The 14,315-nt window shown below is 41.9% G+C and overlaps 1 protein-coding gene across 1 annotated transcript in view; it reads left to right on the forward strand.

Annotated features, from left to right (window-relative positions):
• The window catches only part of LOC126194976 (acetylcholinesterase 1-like), a 187,051-nt gene extending 173,668 nt beyond the window's left edge, over positions 1-13,383 (forward strand). Inside the window, exon 13 of the mRNA XM_049933382.1 lies at positions 12,595-13,383. Within this exon, the coding sequence (XP_049789339.1) occupies positions 12,595-12,832 (238 nt within the window). The 3' untranslated portion in view covers positions 12,833-13,383. The remainder of the gene's footprint in view (positions 1-12,594) is intronic.
• Positions 13,384-14,315: the final 932 nt, after the last annotated feature.

Genomic DNA, 14,315 nt, shown 5'->3' on the forward strand with positions numbered 1-14,315 from the left:
TCGCGGTGAACGCACATTGGAAGCGTGCATTCTACATCGCCATACTGGCGTATCACCCGGCGTGATGGTATGGGGTGCCATCGGTTACACGTCTCGGTCACCTCTTGTTCGCATTGACGGCACTTTGGACAGTGGACGTTACATTTCAGATGTGTTATGACCCGTGGCTCTACCCTTCATTCGATCCCTGCGAAACCCTATATTTCAGCAGGATAATGCATGACCGCATTTTGCAGGTCATGTACGGGCATTTCTGGATACAGAAATTGTTAGACTGCTGCCCTGGCCAGCACATTCTCCAGATCTCTCACCAATTGAAATCGTCTGGTCAATGGTGGCCGAGCAACTGGCTCGTCACAATACGCCAGTCAGTACTCTTGATGAACTGTGGTATCGTGTTGAAGCTGCATGGGCAGCTGTATTTGTACACGCCATCCAAGCTCTGTTTGACTCAATGCCCAGGCGTTTCAAGGCCGTTATTACGGCCAGAGGTGGTTGTTCTGGGTACTGTATTCTCAGGATCTATGCACCTAAACTGCGTGAAAATGTAATCACATGTCAGTTCTAGGATAATATATTTGTCCAATGAATATCCGTTTATCAGCTGCATTTCTTCTTGGTGTAGCAATTTTAATGGCCAGTAGTGTAGTAATTACTAATTTATTTAAACAATGGACCATACAAATTTTTGCTACTGCTAACAAGTTTCTTTGCTATAGTTTTTAATTTATTAACTATTCATACAACCTTCTAGACACATTTAGTATATTTGGTCCATTTTATCTCACATGTGTTTTACAAATAGCTCTCTATTACTTTTCATTCAAGTCATTCGAAGCTGCTAGACTCACATAGCATAGGTGACTTCTATTTTATCCGCACATGCATATGTGGCACTTTACACAGTTTTCGCTGATCTTTTTACCTTTGCAGTGGCTGATTTGGCACATCCTCTACTTTCTTAGTGATTTCAGACCAATATCCTCTTCCTTTGCCTGATGTTCTTGCTCTTTCGTTCCCTTGATTCCATTTGCCAGCTGAAGTGTGAACTTCTTCCTTTCCATTTACTTGTTCGTTGCTATGTTATACATGACCCATTCATTTATTGGCGCCATGTCAAATATTTTATAGAAGAAATGCATTGGTCGTCTCCTACATGCAACCTTTGCAGTATATTTACGGGTCATTTGATCAACCATGTTCACTCCATACTTTGTTGCATTCCTTCCTTGCTAATTGCTACTTCAGCATGCAGCGTACTCAGAAGCATGACATTTTTATTCTTCTTTCCTTGGTATACAATCAAGGTGCAGTCTGTGTTGCCACACTCAGAACGACGTGCTCTCGAAGTGGCTGTTTCTCTCTATGCGTGTCCTCTTTTTTGAGGTAGGGGAAATCATTACATATATACTTTCTCGTTACATCAATAGCCAACCGGAATTTGAGACCATATTTGTCTGGTTTGTTGGACATGAATTGAGTAAACCTGCATCTTGCTTTGCTTGGTAACAGTTTCTCGTCAATGGTTATATTTTCTCCAGGGCAGCAAGCGCGAATATTGTTTTCAACGAACATTCCCCGAATTTCAGAAACAAGAGCGAATATCCTGGCTGCCAGAGGTTCAGCCCGGGTTGATTTTTCATCAGAACAGAGAAATCCGAGAAGCTCCTGGAATCTGTCCCTTGGCATAAGGTCCTGGATGAAAGCAGGCCTCCAAGAGTGTGACCAGAGATCATCCCCAGACTTACCTTTTGTGCACAATACATCCCAAACATACATGATGGCTATCAGATTCTCCAGTTCCTCAAGTGACACAGTCCAGTCATTGTTTTTTAGTACTTTTCGAGCATTTGATTCTGTGTCTTCCTTCATGAGAAGTACCATTGCTTCATCAAAACTAAGATGGAAGGCACTGATGTCTGAGCTGTCTACTCGTTGGCAAGCATAACCAGTGGGACCTCCTCTCTCCTTCAGAACACTCACAGCGGACCGCCTTCCAGAAGATGAATAATTTCCAGTCTCCAAGACGGTTCCATCCCTTACAGACGTCTTTGTAGACGCTTCCAACTGTACCTGCTGTGATGAAAGAGGAGATGATTGATGTATATCAACATCTGAATCCTCTTCCACTGTCTTCATGTTCATCAGTGAAGTCAATTTCCGTTTCGGAATTCTCTAAGAGATGTAACACTTCTTCATCAGGAAGTCCACGCTGACGATACATGTTCTAAGCGCGTTCCACAGACAAAGACTGCCTGAGTGACACAACATAAGCTGTGGAGGACTAGAATGTACACTTTCCAAGTTGCAACAATGAGGAGCAACTGCTCTGCGTTACTGCTCACTGTTGTCACTATATTGTTGGATAATTTATTTATGTTCAGGAGAGAAATTACAGTGGGGTCAAATTGACCCCTTCCGCCATTCTAAGTATACTGAATGAAATGGCGAAGAAAATTAACATATTTTGTAAAAGCTAAAAAATCTTCAGAAAGAGACGAAAAAATTGGAAAAAGTCATATAATTTCATCTTGCATCTGCTAGACGATAATGCACGACGCGAATACTGAGTAACAAGGTCGCTGCCCAGTCTTCAATCTGTCAGACTTGGGATGCTCTAGACCGAAGGACCACATACTTAACACAACCACTGTAACGATTACTAATCTCCAGATGGTACCTGAAGTATAATGAGACGCATTAGCAGAAGGCATGCTAGACCTCGCGCTCTGCAACTTAAGAGACGACGTTCGTCCTGTATTATGGCGAGAGGACTCAGCACCCTTACCGACGTCTTGGGTGATAGTGTGACGACGCCTTTTAGTAAGCACTATCGCCGTAATTCATGTTTCATATGAAGATCTTTTATGCAGTCTTTCTTCTCCCCATCCCAAAGACTAGCGTTAATGCAAATCTATATGTTAATCTATACTCAGACTATTCATCTCTGTGTAACTGCTTCTAACTACGTCCACTTGAAGCTCCCTACTGCAGTCACACTTTGGTCACTCACACAGAGAGTTTCAGCTTAATATACTACAACCAATAATAACAATAATAAAATTACTAGCGGATGATGAGATAACAGCAATCAAACACGTTGAAACTCTTAAGCACTGTTGAGAGAAAGTTGGTCTGCAAATATCTTTCCTAAAGCCTCCTGAGTTCATCACCACAAAAGCTGACACCCAAAGCCTGACTAGAAAATACGGTCATATCAATAGAGTACCATATTTTAAATACTTAAGCGAAGTCCTTGAACCTAAGGGACGAGAGAAAATAGCATAAAACATTCGCCTCCAAAAACTAAAGAGAGCCTCAGGAAAAACCTACTAGGTGTACAATAAAAAATGCTTGTCCACAAACACTAAAATTAGGCACTATAATACAGTATTAAAACCTGAAGTCCTGTATGCCCGTCAAACCCTGACATTCCACATAAAAGGTGACCTAGAAAACTTATTAAAGGAAGAACGTAAATTCATCAGAAAGATACAAGGGCAAAAAAAAAAATGAAAATAAAAAAAAACGGAAGATAACTAAAGACTACAATCTCGTCAAACAACTGAGAAATTGTTCAACCTTGCAGCAGATACGAGAAAAAGGTGATTAAAATTTTATGGGCACGTCTCTAGGCTACCCAAAATAAGACTTACGCAGAAAATTCCTAAATACATAAAAGGACTTAAAACTATATTCTGGATACAAGAGGTCAAAAAGGACCTACAAAAAGTTCAGATAAATTATCCAGATATTTTGGACAGAAAGGTATTTAAGCAGAAAGTTGATACATGGGAAGTTAAGCCACAGAACGCAGCTGCGAAGAAAGCAGGAACAAAAAGGACAGAGGAAAGGAAGAGAGTCCATGCTGAAAAAATGAAAGCAGGGTGGAAAAAAACGAAAAAGAATGAAGAAGCTTTGTGTGATCCAACAGGGTCTAATCGCACACAATAATAATAATAATAATAATAATAAAGAATATTATTATTATTATTATTTAAAATCTGAAATAAAATTTTCTAGTGTACGTTACATTGCATTACACAATTTTTAACTTCTTATCTTCAAATATGCCAACTTTGCTTCAGTATACAAAAATATATATGTTATATGAGTACAACTCGGAAATCAGTTTGTGAACACCGAAAAGTACGAGTATCTACATTGATATTACTGTTCACCTATGCAATCAAATCAAGCTTTGTACTAAACATTTTTTTTTTTTTTTGTATCTGACACAGATATAAGAGAAACCGCCCGTGGTTCAGTAATTGGCATACATCCAATTGATAACGCAATTATAACCCTACAAAAGGCTAATGTATACAATATTAAATGAGGCTGGTTAATCTGTTGTTTGAAATGAGTTATAATCGTTGTAAACTTACCGAGGATCTCGGTATTAGTTTGTACATGGCGTTTACAACACTTCCTTTGCACGTAACAGTTTTCTGTGACTGGCGTTAGTGGGCCATTTATCCCTCTGTAATGAGGGTTGTAGTTTGTTTTCGCATCTTTCAAGTGATAAAAAAGGCATGCTTTCAGACCCATTCGGACATTCAGAATGACAGTTGTTGGAAGTTTCTTGTTTCAGTATCCAAAGAGGATATAATGAGCAAGTTTAACTCCACGTCCTAACCTGATCCTGACTTCAGCTGCAGTGGTCACGATGTACGGTGGTCAGAAACAGTCTCAAAAGCTTCTAAATGTGTAAGTATGTTGTAGAGTAGATTATGTTGAGCAATAATTGTTCATAAGAAATTCTCTATGGTTACGCCGTTTCCGGGATGGTTAGCACTGAAGTTACCCAATAAGGCCGCACTAATTGAAGCTGCCCGCCAGATACAATTAATGCCAGTTGTTATCATAGCGTAGATAATAGTATACGATGCTGTTTAGCCTTTGGCTCGGGTCCTACCCTTGCTGCCGTTCCATGTCCAGTTTTGTATCGCTCTCTTGTTTGGTTTTAAGAAACAAATCGAAGCGCATGCCTGGCGACACCAATTCTGACGGACCGCTTGAATCTGCGTGCGCAACGGCCTGATTACCTAACAAAACTGATAATTAATTCGGAAAACACGCAGCGTATGGAATTTCTTTCTTAAGAATTATTTCGCCACAAAACCTATCTTGAAACACCCTGTCAAGCTTTTCAGGCTGTTTCTGACCACAATGTACATATACTGAAGCGCCAATGAAACTGGTATAGGCATGTGTATTAAAATGCAGAGATATGTAAACAGGCAGAATACGGCGCTGCTGTCGGCAATGCCAATATAACACATCAAGGGTCTGTCGCAGTTGTTATATCGGTTACTGCTGCTACAATGGCGGGTTATCAAGATTTAACTGAGTTTGAACGTGGTGTTATAGTTGGCGCACAAGCGATGGGACACAGCATCTACGAGGTAGCGATGAAGTGGGGATTTTCCCGTACGACCAATTCATGAGTGTACTGTGAATATCAGGAATCCGCTAAAACATCAAATCTCCGACATCGCTGCGAGCGGAAAGATATCCTAGAAGAACGGGACCAACAACGACTGAAGAGAATCGTTCACAGTGACAGAAGTGTAACCCTGCCGCAAACTGCTGCAGATTTCAGTGCTAGGTTATCTACAAGTGTCAGCCTGTCGACCATTGAATCAAACGTCATCGATGTCTGCTTTCCGACCCGAAGGCCCACTCGTCTGCCCTTGGTGACAACACGACACAAAGCTTTACGCCTGGCCTGGGCCCGTCGACACTGACATTGGACTGTTGATGACTGGAAACATGTTGCTTGATTGGACGGGTCTCGTTTCAAATTGTATCGAGCGGAAGGATCTGTACCGGTATAGAGACATCATCATGAATACCTGGACCCCGCATGTCGGTAGGGCACTGTTCAAGCTGGTGGAGGTTCTGTAATGATGTGGGGCATGTGCATTTGGAGGGATATGGGACTCCTGATACGTCTGAAAACGACTCTGACATGTGACACGTACGTAAGCATCCTTTCTAATCACCTGCAGCCATTCATGCCCATTGCGCATTCTGACGGACTTGGGAGATTCCAGCAGGGCAATGCTACACCCCACACGTCCGGAATTGCTACATAGTGGCTCCAGGAACACCCATCTGTGATTAAACACTTCCGTTGTCCCCGAAACTCCACAGACATGAACATTATTGAGCATATCTCGGATGCGTTAGAACGTGCTGTTCAGAAGAGATCTCCACTCCCTCATACTCTTACGGATTTATGGACAGCCCTGCAGGATTCATGGTGTCAGTTCCCCCCAGCACTACTTCAGTGTCCATGCCACATCGTGTTTCGCTGTTTGTCTCCTCTTTCCCCCTTCTCTCTATCAATTTCCCCATTCCTGTCCATCTCGGATCCCTCTCTCTCCCCCTCCCCTCCTCCAGCCCTCACTGTCCACTCCCACCTCGCTTCTCTCCCTGTGCAACACCTCTTCCCCATCTTTCCATTTACTTTTCCATCTTTCTCTGTCCGCCTTCTCTCCTATCTGTCCATGTCTTCTTCCCACCTCTCTTTGTCCACCCCATGATCATTCCACCCCAATGGTAGGTTGGTGGTTTTTATCCCCACAGTATTTCTTTCCAGGTGATAAGCAATATATGTATCAAGACTGGTTGCTATCGAGCCAGGGGCTTTAAGAGATGGTCAACATATGTGCATGTAAGCTACGTTGCAAATGTGACTCAGTGCTGTTTCACTAGTCGGCCCATGTGGGGATATTAAATTTATCTATGGTATTCATCTATGTGGCTTGATCTTGGGTCCCAAAACACGTTGACAAAATTATTGGTTGGCTGCAGTGTTCACTCTCGCGACCTGATTGTCACAATGAATACTGAAAACAATAGACAAATTACAATTCGTCCTTTTAAAAGTATTCCAAATCATCTACATACAGTAAATAAAAAAGTAACAGGTCGTTTTTGAACATTTTTGCGTCACACCTGCTCATCCATACCCCACCCTTAGCGGTAGTGTTAACCTTACTGCCATAGTATTTATGTGCAAATAATAATTCATGTGGCTAACAAATTTGGTTGAAATTTCTGTAGGAGTTCCTGCGTTATGCTTCAATGTTTCCCTCTTCTCTTTCCCATCCCAATGAAGTTTAGATTGTTCTTTACCCCACAGTGCTTCTTTCCAGATATCATGAGATAACTGTTCCAAATTTTGTTGAAATCGATGCAGTAGTTTACGAAGAGAAGTTGAACATATGTACATAAATACACTTTTAAAAGATACATAGCGTCTCACTGCTACTTAGCACATGCCACATATGTCTGCCAATAATGGTCTTGCAATATAGTTTGGTAGTTATACGGCAGTTTTAATCAGCATATTAATTTTAGTTATAATATATTTTTCAATGGCGAAGTGCTTAACACTCAAACTGAGTTGACTATTCCGCTAATTTTATAATTTCATGTCCAAACTGCGTTACCTGTGTTACTGGAATTGTTAAACAAAACAATTATTTTAGCACTAAAGGTTTATGTGAATATCGCTAAAATGTTCGATGAACTTTTTTTATTGTTTGTTTTAGATCGGTCTCTTCTTTGAAAATATTCTCATTATGTTTCGTCAACTATGTGAAAAATCCAATTGTTTCCAATGTATTTAGCAGGCTGCTTTCATGGAGGGTGTGAGATTGACAGGCATTATGTTGTATATAAAGTGTATATAATATATGTTATGTAATCTATACTACTACATAAAGACGATTTATGGTTTGATACTGTTACCAAAAATATGATAATGTTCTTCACCAGTTTACTTGATATTTTTACATGATACTCTAATAAACTTTCGGATGGGCATAGGATCACTGTTTTTCTAGTATATTTATGGAGGGTGTATCAAAAAGAACCATCCGGTTTGCCGCGTATATATTTCTGAAACTAATAAACATATCCAATGAATTAAATTTTTTGACGAATTTCAAATTGTTCCCGCACTGCAGCGAGCATGTCTTGAATTACAGCTTCCACAGCTGCTGTTATGCGATGTCTCAGTTCATTCATTGTTGTCGGTAACGAGGGCACATAAACAGAGTATTTTATAAACACCCACAAGAAATAATCACATACAGTCAGGTCGGGTGACCTTGGAGACCAGTAATGTAAGGCTGAATCATTTAGTCCATTGCGACCGATCCAACGTTCAGTTATCCTTTTACTTAAAAATTCCCGCACTTCCAGATGCCAGTGTGGCGGTACGCCATCCTTTCTGTGAATGAAGTCGTTCTAATCAGTCTCCAATTGTGGGAAAATAAAACTTCGAAAAGCACATCGAGCTATGTGCTTCCTGTAACAGTATTCTCAGCAAAGAAAACTGTACCAGTCAGCGTTTCCTGTGAAACTGCACAAAACACATTAAATTTTGGAGAGTCCCTCTCATGTTGAACAACTTCATGTAGTTTTTCCGTGCCCCATATTCTCACATTATGACGATTCACCTTTTCATTTAAATGGAGTGTAAATGGAAATTTGTGGTAAGGACTATGGGACCAAACTGCTGAGGTCATCGGTCCCTAGGCTTACGCACTACTTAATCTAACTTGAACTAACTTACGCTAAGGACAACACACACACCCATGCCCGAGGGAGGACTCGAACCTCCGACGGGGGAAGCCGCGCGAACCATGACAAGACGCCTGAGACCGCACGGCTACCCCGTGCGGCCAAAATGGAGTGTTGCCTCGACACTGAACACTAAACGAAGAAGATAACTTCATCCTCCATCTTGCCAAGAACGAAATTACAAAACAGCACACGTTGTTGTTTGTCACATTCACGAAGAGCTTGTAGTAGCTGAATTTTGTATGGTTTCGTTTGTAAACGTCGACGCAACACACGCCAGACGGACATCGTGGGCATGTTGAGCTGTCGAGCTGCACGGCGAACGGATTTCTGCGGACTCCTTGTGAAACCATGGCGGATGCGTTCGACATCTGTGCTAGACATTCGGGGACGGGCCGGTGATTTGCTTTTACACAGACAGCCTGTTTCTCGGGATTGTTCATGTCACCGCCTTATGCTCCGTGCTGCAGGAGGATCCACACCGTATCTAGTATTAAAGTCACGCTGAACAGTTAGTACTGACCAGCACTGCGCGAAACGTAGAAACTAAACGCTTTCCGTTGTCCCGACACCATTTTTACTAGAACTGAAGTGGGGGCACACTGCTGCTACCTAGCGGGAACCATGCAAACCTTTCTTCAACTGCACGTTGTTCACGCACATATCTGAAATAACGTAACAGCTAAGATTTTTTAAAAATAGGATGATTCTTTTCGATACACCCTGTGTATACTGAAGGTGTTACCGTAAGAGCGTGCAACAAAAATGTAACATGACATAGAGAATGCTCCACTGAACAATCTGAGACGGGGAACCTGGGATCGCTACGTCTAGCTTTATTGTTTTCCATCTTATTTACAACTAACGTCCATACGAGTTTACACTTACTATGCTGTTTATTTGCATATACATTCTTTATTTCCTGTAAGGAAACAAGGAATTCGAGCCTGATTACCAGGAAGTCATGATGCATGTTTTGTTTATTTTACTTGTCCATAAGGTGGCTCTGTTGTATCGTATTTACGTTGTCCAGTGACAGAACGTGCTATGAATCAGCGACGGGGCCATTCATTACTCAGTGCTACTCAGAGATATACACTACAATACGATGGAGTAGTAGCGGTACAGCGTTTCCTGGTCGCTATATTGGAAGGGGAGGTCCTATTCCATGTTCTGCGGGGTCTCCAGACCTGAATCCGTTTGACTGTTAGCTATGGGGATATCTAAGTCTCTTTTGTATGAGACCTCAGGGGTTACGGGGATGGAATTAGCTGCCATAATTGTAGCTGCCTGTGATGTGATTCCAAACACAAAAGGCATGTTTCTCATGGAGCGTCAGGATCTTGTACGCCGATGTCTTGCTAGCATTGATGTTGATGGCCGTAAGCTTCAGCAGATTTTGTAAGATACAGTACAAATGACCCGTTCATTGTGTCAATGACAGTACGAGGGCCGTTCAGAAAGTAACCTCCGGTTGATTTTAAAAAATACACCAAGTTAAATAAAAATATTTTAATATATACATCTTACAACTACATCTTTGCACTATTTTTCTACATAGTCTCCATCGCGATTGAGGCACTTATCGTATCTCTTCACAAGCTTTGAAATTCCTTCTGCATAAAAATCACCCGCTTGTGCCTGGAGCCAGCCTGTGACCGCATCTTTGAGCTCTTCGTCGTCATCATACCGCTGTGACCCGAGCCATTTCTTCAAATGCATGAAGAGGTGATAATCACTTGGCGCCAGGTCTGGGCTGTAAGGTGGATGGTTGATAACGTTCCACTTGAAGGACTCAAGAAGGGCCGTTGTTCTGCGAGCAGAGTGAGGACGGGCGTTATCGTGCAAAAAAGCGATACCGGAAGTCAGCATACCACGGCGTTTGTTCTGTATAGCCCGTCGTAACTTTTTTATTGTTTCACAGTACACGTCTTGATTAATGGTCATACCACGTTCCATGAATTCAACCAACAACACCCCTTTGGCATCCCAAAACACCGTTGCCATCAGTTTTCTGGCAGAAAAATCTTGCAAGGCTTTTCTTGGTTTGGTAGGCGAATTTGAATGTGCCCACATCTTTGATTGTTCTTTTGTCTCAGGGTTCACGTACTTAATCCAGGTTTCGTCACCGGTCACGATTCTGTTTAACAATGGTTCTCCTTCGTCCTCATAACGTGACAGAAAGTCTAATGCAGAGGCCATTCTTTGAGTTTTGTGGTGGTCGGTAAGAATTTTGGGCACCCATCGTGCACAGAACTTACGGTAACCCAATCTTGCTGTCACTATCTCGTACAAGAGAGTCTTAGAAATCTGTGGAAAACCAGTAGACAACTCCGACATTGAGAAACGTCGATTTTCACGAACTTTTGCATCAACTGTCTGAACGAGTTCGTCAGTCACCAATGATGGTCTACCACTCCTCTCTTCATCATGAACGTTTTCTCGTCCACTTTTAAATAAACGTACCCATTCACGGACAACTCCTTCACTCATAACTCTTGGTCCGTACACGGCACAAAGCTCACGATGAATAGCTGCTGCAGAATATCCTTTGGCTGTAAAAAACTTTATGACAGCACACACTTCACATTTGGCGGGGTTTTCTATTGCAGCACACGTTTCAAACTGCCACAAAAACTAAACTAGCGCAGGTACGACGTTCACTCGACCACGGCTTGATGCCGACTGACCTGTTGAGTGCGTGAACGCACAGATGGCGTCGCTACTCCCCCCACACCCCGCACTGTGACCAATCGGAGGTTACTTTCTGAACCGCCCTCGTATTCGCAGTTAAGTAATGTAACTAAAAGACTACACAATATTGTGATTTTTTCCTGTTATGTCCCTGAGCTGGTTTCTCCGAGCGTAGTTTCTCTGCCTCAAATTGTCCAGTGGAGCATAGTAAAAATATCAAAGAATTCTAGAACAATTTATTTCAAAATTTTGCACAAGGCACTAATAAACATTCATACAGACACTGGCTGTATATTTCGTAAATATGTGGAATAAATAATTATATATGTTCAGTATATAAGTGGGACAAAATCTCTACAAATTATTGACCGTTTTGCTTCAAATTTTGTGTGATTACTAATATTCAGACGAGCATAGGCTATATATTTTTACAAAAGAATGTAAAAGTTGTCTTTTTAAACCGAATGTGAGAAAAAACAACGCTGTGGTGGTAGAATGTGTGGTTTCGTTTTCTTTTCTGCAGTCAGTTTTAACTTAGATATCTGGGTCTTTACATCATTAGGCAAATTGTTTCTTCCACTCATATTCTTTCTCCTTATACGCAAATTGTATACGCAACAGCGTGCTGTTTTGTTATCTCTCGAGTCGGTTTTCAGAGGGAAGATGAAAGATTTATTTATGGCTTATAAACTTATGATTAGAATGCTACTATGGAATCTGAATCACCCGACACTTTTCAGTCCTACCCCTTCACACGTTAAAACTATAAGAAATATTGTCATTGGAGCTACTATCCTCACAAATCTAGCAGGTGGAGAGGTCTCTCCTGTACCCCTTGTATTAACGACCTCCTTTGATTTACCCACGCATTTTAAGCGATATTAGTTTCTAATCAAGGTTTCGTTGGCAGTAACAATAAACAAAGCTCAGAGAAAGATGGGAAGAGGAGACGGACTGAGATGGGAAAGACGTAGAAAATTGACAGAGAAATGTTCAAGGCGGAGACAGACAGAGAGAGGAGTGAGGAGGGGATGGTGAGGGATTTGGGTGGGAGAGGGGTAGGTGGCCAATGAGAGGGGAAGGAGGAGAAGATGGACAAAGAGAAGGGGAAGAGGGAGAGATGGACAAAGAGAAGGGGAAGAGGGGGAGATGAGTCAAGATAGGGGGGAGGAGATTAGGATACGCAAGTCCCAAGTTATTCAGCAATTGTGAAGCATTGCTGGGTTCTGTAGTATATAACATAAATACACAAATAATATGACATGTTTTCACCTATATAAATTTCGTTTCTTTCCGCAGGGACCCATCATCCAACAAGAGCAAAGTAGACAACGTCCCCATGTGGAAGTCATACACGCCGGAGAGACAGGAGTTCCTGCGCATTGACTGGCCGTTCCGGGCTGAGGAGCAGTTCGAGAAAGAGTTCACCGTGACCCTCAGGGAGGGACTGAACGCTGCAGCACTGCGCCTGGCCAGTCCTTTACTCGTGGTTCTCGGGGCTGCTATTGCCGCGGTTACACGGCTACACAGTTTCTAAACAGCGGCCAGACATTCGCTGAACAGTACTGATCAGCAACTGAACAGTGGCTGAACGCTAACTGAACAATGGCTGGACACTAAGAGTGGTTGAACAGTAACTGGAAAGTGGCTGAACAGTGTTTGGAAGCGGCTGTACGGTATGTGGATAATGGCTGAACTGAAACTGATCGGAGGCTAAATATTAACTGAACAGCAGCAGGACGTAACTGAACGGTGGCTGAACCAATGTACTTCTTCTGGTATCGCCATTCAAATACTAGCCACATCGCATGTCTGAGTTTTGCGAGAGGGACTTCAGATTGCATAAACCAGAATATATGCATGAATGCATCCCATTTGACATCCATGTCACTTTACTTGTGTGAAAGAGGTTATTGGTCTCTCACAAAATCGTAGTTTCCTGTCTGACAAGTACTATTTGATGTATTGATTACTCACAATATCCAGATGTCTCACCCATTCAACTTGTCACGTCACCACCTAGAATAATTCATCAATGCAGTTTTAATCTTCTAATATTGTTATTGAGTTCTTTAACCCTTTAACAAGTCCTCCTTACTTGATCCAATCGGAAGCCTACATTAGATTAGTCAAAGATAAGAATCTAATCACTGCAACAGAATCCTTAATCATAATTCTTGTGTACTGGAGTGTTACAGCGAAATATAGTGAGCTGAAATTCAGTGCATCTGGTAACCGCAACATCATGCAAACTATTACTGAATTTTCTAAATGAAATATAACATAGTTAACAGCCTACGCCGCGCGGGATTAGTCGACCGGTCTCAGGCACTGCAGTCATGGACTGTGTGGCTGGTCCCGGTGGAGGTTCGAGTCCTCCCTTGGGCATGGGTGTGTGTGTTTGTCCTTACGGTAATTTAGGTTACGTAGTGTGTAAGCTGAGGGACTGATGACCTTCGCAGTTAAGGACCATAAGATTTCACACAAATTTGAACATTTTTTAACAGCCTACGTCTGGACTGTACGCAAATTTACGCTTCTTCACCGATGTGATAATCTAGTGTTTACCTGACTGTAAAGATTCAAGTTTTTAAAACATGCCATAGATGCAAGTAATATAGATCGAAGATGAGAATGAATGGGACAGATATTTACGCATTTTTATACAGAGCATTTATTAAATACATCGGAAATGGCCATTTGTTATGATTCCCGTATTTTGAACGGGTTTACAATCACGCAACCCGAAACTTGCTCATGTTAATCGCAGTCGCAACAGACAGTGTTACGTCCAACAGTGACAGCCAACTATATAGCCTCGAATACAGCACTGTATGGTAGTGGAACATGGACTATGGAAAACCACAAAAGAAGAGAATTGAACATATGGTCCTACAGAAGAATTTTGATGTATTCCAACCTCTGTCTTTCTCTACAGTTTTAATCCTCTGCAGCTCCCACTAGCACCATGCAGTTTATGTTAACAGATGTCATATGATCGTGCCCCTTCGTGTGTCAGT

Source organism: Schistocerca nitens, chromosome 7, assembly GCF_023898315.1.
Source record: "Schistocerca nitens isolate TAMUIC-IGC-003100 chromosome 7, iqSchNite1.1, whole genome shotgun sequence".
NCBI lineage: Eukaryota > Metazoa > Arthropoda > Insecta > Orthoptera > Acrididae > Schistocerca > Schistocerca nitens.